The sequence below is a fragment of the Trematomus bernacchii genome, unplaced genomic scaffold (assembly GCF_902827165.1).
Source record: "Trematomus bernacchii unplaced genomic scaffold, fTreBer1.1, whole genome shotgun sequence".
Classification (NCBI taxonomy): Eukaryota; Metazoa; Chordata; class Actinopteri; order Perciformes; family Nototheniidae; genus Trematomus; species Trematomus bernacchii.
The window spans coordinates 63,398-70,933 of record NW_022987671.1 but is presented as its reverse complement, the minus strand read 5'-3'; the positions used below and the strand labels follow the sequence as shown (position 1 = coordinate 70,933).

Here is a 7,536-nt window from a genome sequence, read left to right as displayed (position 1 = left end):
TATCCTCTGCAGCAGAGGTAACTCTTGCTCTTCCTTTCCCGGGGGGGGGGGGGGGGGGTCCTCATGAGAGCCAGTCTCATCATAGCGTTCAATGGTTTTTGCGACTGCACTTGAGGATACATTCAAAGTTCTTGACGGATCGACTAGCCTTCATTTCTTAAAGTGATGATGGACGGTCGTTTCTCTTTACTGGGTTGAGTCCTTCTTGCTATAATATGGATTACAACAGCAGTCAAATAGGGCTTTCCACTGTGCACTAACTCTACCTCTGCACAACACAACTGATGGTCTCAAACACATTCAGGAGGCAAGTCATTCCACACATTGACTCTTGACAAGGCACACGTGTTAATTGAAAACCATTCCAGGTGTCTACCTCATGAAGCTGACTGAGAGAAGCCAAGAGTGTGCAAAGCTGTCATCAAGGCAAAAGGGGGCTATTTTGAAGAATCTAAAATAAAAATGATATTCTTGATTTTTTTAATACTTTTTTGTTAACTAGATAATTCCATATGTGTTCTTTCATAGTTTTGATGTCTTCAGTATTAATCTACAAAGTAGAAACAAATTAAAATAAACAAAAACCATTGAATGAGAAAGTGTCCAAACTTTTGACTGGTACTGTATATAAAACACAGACATTTTAATATTTAGCAGGTTCCCTCATCTATAATCATTTATACGAGCACAACTTTGAATATGTACAGCAGTAAAATGCAACATACGAAATAATCAAGAAACATCAATTAAACACTGACAGGGAACATTTTACTGCACCATCATTACATTTACATAAGGTAAAATGTTCTGTTAATACTTGCATACTTTAACTTAAATAAGGTTTGAATGCAGGATTTTAATTTGTAACAGAGTATTTTAATTCTATACTGTAGGCGTAGTGTATCTGTGAACGATCCCAAATACAATTCATTGTTTACATTGCGACTAGTGCTACGCCAGAAGAAAAAACCCTTTTTAATTTTTAACTGGAAGTGGAAAGGGGCTGGGCTACATAAGGTGAATTGAGCCAACAAAAATACACAATAGGCCGGACTAAGAAAGGTAATGTGAAAATATAAAAACAACGGCATTAATTAGGGCTGCAAAATGTCTCCCATTGTAATGGTGATTAGATTTTTAAATGCTAACACTTAACAGTTTGTTCTGACTGTGTGTTTCCTGTTTCCTGCAGATGTCCAGCTGCTGGTGGTGCTTAAAGAAGAGCTTCTCCCTGACCAGCAGGAGTGGAGCACCAGTCTGGACCAGGAGGACCCAGAGCCCCCCCCACACATTAAGCAGGAACAGGAGGAACTCAGGATCAGTCAGGAGGGAGAGCAGATTCAGGAGTTGGAGGAGGCTGATATCACCAAGTCCACTTTCACTACTGACCCTGTGAAGAGTGAAGATGATGAAGAGAAACCTCAGTTCTCACAGCCTCATCAAAGACAAACTGAACACATGGAAACAGAAGCTGATGGAGATGACTGTCGAGGACCAGAACCAGCCAGGAACTCGGATCCAGAGAGCAGTTTACAACCAAAGACTGAGGACGACACTGAAGACTCTTCTGAAGCTGACACTGGAGACTCTTCTGAACCTGACACTGAAGACAGTGCTGATTGGAAAGAGACCAGAGAACCTGCATCAGGCTCAAATTCACTGAAAAATAGACATGAATCTGATCCACGACGTAGTGCTGAAAATAAACCATTCAGCTGCTCAGTCTGTAAGAAAGCCTTTTCACATAGTGGACATTTAAAGGCACACATGAGAATCCACACAGGAGAGAAACCATTTAGCTGCTCAGTCTGTAAGAAAGCTTTTTCAATTTGTGGAAATTTAAATGCACACATGAGAATCCACACAGGAGAGAAACCACACAGCTGCTCAGTCTGTAAGAAAGCTTTTTCACAGATTGGAAGTTTAAAGAAACACATGAGAAACCACACAGGAGAGAAACCCTTTAGCTGCTCAGTTTGTACCAAATCTTTTGCATTGAGTGGAAATTTAAAGGCACACATGATAATCCACACAGGAGAGAAACCCTTTAGCTGCTCAGTTTGTACCAAATCTTTTGCATTGAATGGAAGTTTAAAGAGACACATGATAATCCACACAGGAGAGAAACCACACAGCTGCTCAGTCTGTAAGAAAGCTTTTTCACAGATTGGAAGTTTAAAGAAACACATGAGAAACCACACAGGAGAGAAACCCTTTAGCTGCTCAGTTTGTACCAAATCTTTTGCATTGAGTGGAAATTTAAATGCACACATGAGAGGCCACACAGGAGAGAAACCCTTTAGCTGCTCAGTTTGTACCAAATCTTTTGCATTGAATCGAAGTTTAAAGACACACATGATAATCCACACAGGAGAGAAACCATTTAGCTGCTCAGTTTGTACCAAATCGTTTTCATTGAGTGGAAGTTTAAAGGCACACATGAGAGTCCACACAGGAGAGAAACCCTTTAGCTGCTCAGTTTGTACCAAATCTTTTGCACATGGTGCAACTTTCAAGTCACACATGAGAGGCCACACAGGAGAGAAACCACACAGCTGCTCAGTCTGTAAAAAAACGTTTTCAAGTAGATATCATTTAAAGACACACATGAGAGCCTGTTTTCACCCACCTGCAGCCGATTCGCTAATAATCACACATGTTCATTTCGTTAACCCCTTGACTCTACTATTTCTTGTTTAATAATTGTTACATCTCCTCAGGACCAAGTTCCCGTGTCCTGCCTTTCATTTGCTGATCACCCACTGCTCATTTAAGGAGGACTGACCTTTACAAGCGACCAGCTAGTCTTAATGCAACCGTTTTGTAAAGTGATGCTGCACCAAAAACGTGCTGTTGGGTTGTGTGCTCTCTGCAGGACGGTGTCTGTACTCAAAGATTGTTTATGAAATGAGAACTTCATTCTGTTTATGTTGTCTAAACCAGGGGTTCCCAACCCCCGGTCCGCGGACCGGTACCGGGCCGCGGAGGTGTTACTGCCGGGCCGCGAAATAGCTGTGAGTTTATCGTAATATTTGCAGAATTATAAATATATAAAAATATTTTATCATAATCTTTTTTTCAAAAAGTATTTAATTTTCGCACCTATGCCACCAGTCATATTATTTCATCCAGTAGCTAGTTAATCTTTCACCAGAAAACCGTTGAAAATGGCTTTTATGATGTTCCGAGGGATTCGGCGGCTCAGCCTAAGGTCTCAGCCTCTTGTGCGCACGAGCATGTTACCGGTGCGCCAAGTAGGAAGAGGAGCGCACAGGAGACAACCGTTTGATTGCAGACTGTTATGTTTATGTGGGGAAATGGTGGTGCATACATTATTTGAGATATATTTCAAACTCGGACTTCATTTTAAGGACATGTCGGCCAGGGGTGTAGAGCTATTTGTTTAAGCACCGGATTGGCAAAACAGGAGAGTAAACCAGTCTGCCTTGATCTATGAATTAATGTCCGGGACTCTCACGATCTGCTGCCCGCAGCTGTTTTATAGAAGGAAACCCTCCTTCATGAAATGGCTGCAGCATCAGGAGGCAGCGGGACGTATACTCGGTAAAGAGCTGTGCCTTTTTACGCACCGCCTTCGCTGTGTTTAACTTAATCAGAACAGTTTAAGAGTGACTGCAGGCTGCTACGTGTTAACCACACACACATCTACACACATCGAACTGCCCGATTACTCCCCCTTTTATTATTTTTTTGAAGGAGATGTCCAGTCAGTCACCAAGGCGCATGATGTGTGTGTATGTGCTCTGCTCAGCTCAGCTCTGTGTGTTCGGTGTGTTTGTGTCTGTCCGACACCGGCATATATGCGGCTGTTCCCAAAATAAATTAGTTTAATCTTAATCTCGATGTAGTGCTAAATGCTGTCGGGAGTGCACCGGAACGAACAACATTTTCCCAGCATTCACTGGATTATCCGTAAATCATACAAACAAAACCAAAACGTTGATTTATCTGTTTTCCCGTTTTGGTTTAAAAACTGAATAACGTCGGTTTTTTGGTTTTCCGAAAAACCAAAAAACAACACCGGTTCTTTTTTAAACTTTGTTAATATGTTTTGGATGCATATTGTTCTAGTATTTGTTCAGGCTGTTACATACAATTAGCCTCTGTTGCTACCTGCTGGTGGTGAGTAAATATTAAAATCAGTTAAAATTGACAACCGGTCCGCGATTTTTTTTTAATGTATCTACCGGTCCTTGGCACAATAAAGGTTGGGAACCCCTGGTCTAAACAACGCCAACAGAGCGATACGTCTTCTTTCCAGCAGATGGCATACATGTTACATCATCCAGTTCAACTGTCATCCACATATTAATGATTCAAAACAGCAATGTGTAAGATATGGATAGTAATTGACTATTTCAACAGAATGTGAAAAGGTTACAGTCTTGAGGCCATGTCCAATATGTTTATGTTTTGTTTGATTAAATCTACTGAAATGAGCATTCAATGACTAAATTATTCTTAATTACTGTCATTACATCATGGGTTTGCATTGCAATATTAGAATGCATTAAACCCTAACTTTATTTCTTCCAAGTTGCAGGTGTTCATTGTTTAGAAGTCACTCCAGTAACAAAAGTGTAATTCACTGGACAGAGACAAGAGATAGTGGATGGATCCAGAAAAGAACCAGAAGATAGTCCGTGTAGAGCCTTCAGGTTCTGAAAATGATCAGGGATAGAGCTAGAAAAAAACTCCAAAAACCTGAATAGAGCTAGAAGATAAGCGAGTACAAAGCCAAGAAAGACCCAATAGAAAGAAAGACAGGAAGGAGCCAAAAGAGTTTGTATTTTTTATTTTTTTTAATATTCAAGGTCTTCTCTTAAGATATTAGAACTTCCTATCTCAACATGTATCATTTTATGCCAATTAAAAAAACCTTACATTTTTGCTGCCAATTATTGAGATTGTTTCACAGCTTTATCTTAAAGGGGACCTATCATGCAAAATGCACTTTTGTACGTCTTTTATACATGAATATGTGTCCCCGGTGTTCCAGGGAACTCACCAAGTGTCAGAAAACACAACCCTCTCTATTTTCCTCCATACCCAAATCTCTAAAAAAGGGGCTGCAACGGATCTGATAAAAACTGATCCAGATTTGAACACTGTCCTGACGTCAGGACGGTGGCGCTACGGCTATTGGGCCAACTCTCCATCTATCGGGAATGTGGGGTTGGGCCACGGCCGGCCATTGCCGCTCGAAAGCGCTGGAAACGCTGTAGTACATATGCCAGGCCTGTAAGTGGCGCTGTAGTCTGCCACAAAAGCAGTGAAGAAGACTTGGTGACCATGGTTACCCTTCTGTTTATTCTCCGCTGTGGCTTTTTTTCTCCCTCCCCGAGGCAAGCGTTTGCTCCCGCTGCTTTAATTCAATGCAATCCCTCCCCGTCGAGGCAAGCACTGTAATTCTCTCCGGTTAGTCCACCAGCAGATGACAAACACCCACCTCTCCGTCTCTTCCAGGGGACCGCACGGCAGAGTTTCAGTTTCAGTTTCTTTCGCCGGTCAAGATGTCCGCTAAAGTTGAAATCTTCGGGACAAAATTAGAAAAGTGCCGGTCAAAGGTCTTCTTTGTTATTTATTGAGCTTTAAAACAAATGAATAACGACTCTATATAATAAAACACGGAGGACGGAGATCTCTTTTTCTCCCCTCTTCTGACAGCCCAGCAGCTGATCAGAGCACGTCTCCCCTCTCCTGCAGGGGGGCGTGGTCAGCAGAATCAGACCCGTAGACAGCAAACAGCACATAGAGCGAAATGAGGCATGGCAAAAATGCATGATCTGTTTGGTATTTTGAAAACAAAAACGTATAAATATACCTTATATAGGTATGGCCCTACAATATATAATTTAAATATAGCATGATAGGTCCACTTTAAATATTTAGACATTTTTCTTTACATATAGATTACATAGGATGAACAGCACGATCCACTCTGCTGGATTCTGCCCAAATCTGCTCAAAATGCATGCAAACATCTCGCCATACTCCTGCAGTTGTATTGTTCTCGATTCATAGTGAAGTGTATTAGATGTTCTGCACTCTTATTGTTATGTATTTAATATAAAGTGAAATACCCATAAAGTCAGAAAAGAAAAGAGACTCACTTAAGGAAAAAGGTTCTGAACCAGTGAGAGTTCTTCATTTGCACATAAACATGGTCAAATATTTAAAGTAAGTTGTGACCAGATAGTGTCGCCCTAATCCGTGTATCTACGGTCCATTTGTTTTTCTTTATTACACAAGTGAGCGGAAGAGCGTCTGAGAGGCCTTTTTGTTTTTGTTTTTTTACCTTACTAAATGGTCTAATGGTCATTGGAGCGAGGGGCGGGGCGAAACTCGCGGAAGTGATTTCAAAACAAAAGCACTCGTTTTGGAACGGTGATAATATTATAAACAAGGGGAAACGGTGAATTTAGCGATCACAACGAAAACGGCCAAGACACATATTGAGCCCAGAAAATGAATGTTATTAAGGGCTGTAAATATAATAGGCCTATGTCTAAAATGGACAACATTGTTAGGAGATTTAAACTATACAGCGATTCTGCACTGCGGTCACCTCAGACGTCTCTTGAGTTTGTTTTTTCAAATCAGCTGCTCTTCATTTCTTTTCCTGCTATATTCAATGAGTGATACAAATATTTTTTACCACAAGTTGTTAATAAAACTGACACTGTTGGACTCGGTACTAGTTTGACTGCTACCAGAAATGAAATGAAGTACTTTTACTGTGTACGTTGTGAGTAATCCTCTGTCAGAGTCCCCTCCATAGTACATAATGCATGTTTTTTGCTGTCTTTGATGAGTGATAAAAATAAAATGTTACCATTAGTTCTTAATGAAATTGATACTGTTTGACTTTGTATTAGTTAGCCTACTACTGACAATACATTGAAGTACTTTTACTGTGTCTTTTTTGAGAAATTCTCTGTCAAAGTCCCCTGCTGAGAACAAAATCAAGCCACTTCTGCTAAGTTTTTTTTTGTTGCCATTAGTTCTTCGTGAGATTGATCCTGTTGGACTCAGTACTAGTGAAACTACCCCCACAAGTACTATGAAGTACTTACTGTGTACTTTTCCAGTAATCCTCTGTCAATGTCCCCTCCTGAGTACAAGAATGCATGTTTTTCTTTTAATAAGCGTTACAAAACCTTTCTTCCTGAGACTGATATTGTTGGACAGAGTATTTTAAGAGGATGGTAGACATGATATCAGCACTACTTCCAGTCAGTACTCCGGCAGCAGCATTTGTACACCTTGGAAAGTCTTTAGAGTCTGGCCTGGATAGCTGGTCCCAACTATCCTTCAGCAAAGTGACACACTCTGTCACATGGTTGCCCTCTTATGATGCTGCTGTCTTTTAATAATTATTCCTCTGCCACTAGTTTGTTCTTTCGTCAAAATGACCCCCAAGGATCAAAGGTGTAAAGTAAACTTGAGGATAACAGGAAGACAAAAGTGAAGTCTTTGTTCTTTAATGTGAAAGTGAAGCGTCTCTGGCTGTCC

General features: G+C 40.8%; 1 protein-coding gene across 1 annotated transcript; it reads left to right on the top strand.

Annotated features, from left to right (window-relative positions):
• The first annotated feature begins 1,851 nt into the window (after window positions 1-1,851).
• Window positions 1,852-2,932, top strand: LOC117487471 (gastrula zinc finger protein XlCGF8.2DB-like). The gene has a single exon (XM_034136093.1). It carries the CDS (start codon window positions 1,852-1,854, stop codon window positions 2,698-2,700), a length of 849 nt encoding a protein of 282 aa, XP_033991984.1. The 3' UTR covers window positions 2,701-2,932.
• Window positions 2,933-7,536: the final 4,604 nt, after the last annotated feature.

Bases quoted from the DNA above. Each gene is read 5' to 3' on its own strand.
- LOC117487471 (XM_034136093.1), top strand. From the start codon at position 1,852: ATGAGAATCCACACAGGAGAGAAACCACACAGCTGCTCAGTCTGTAAG.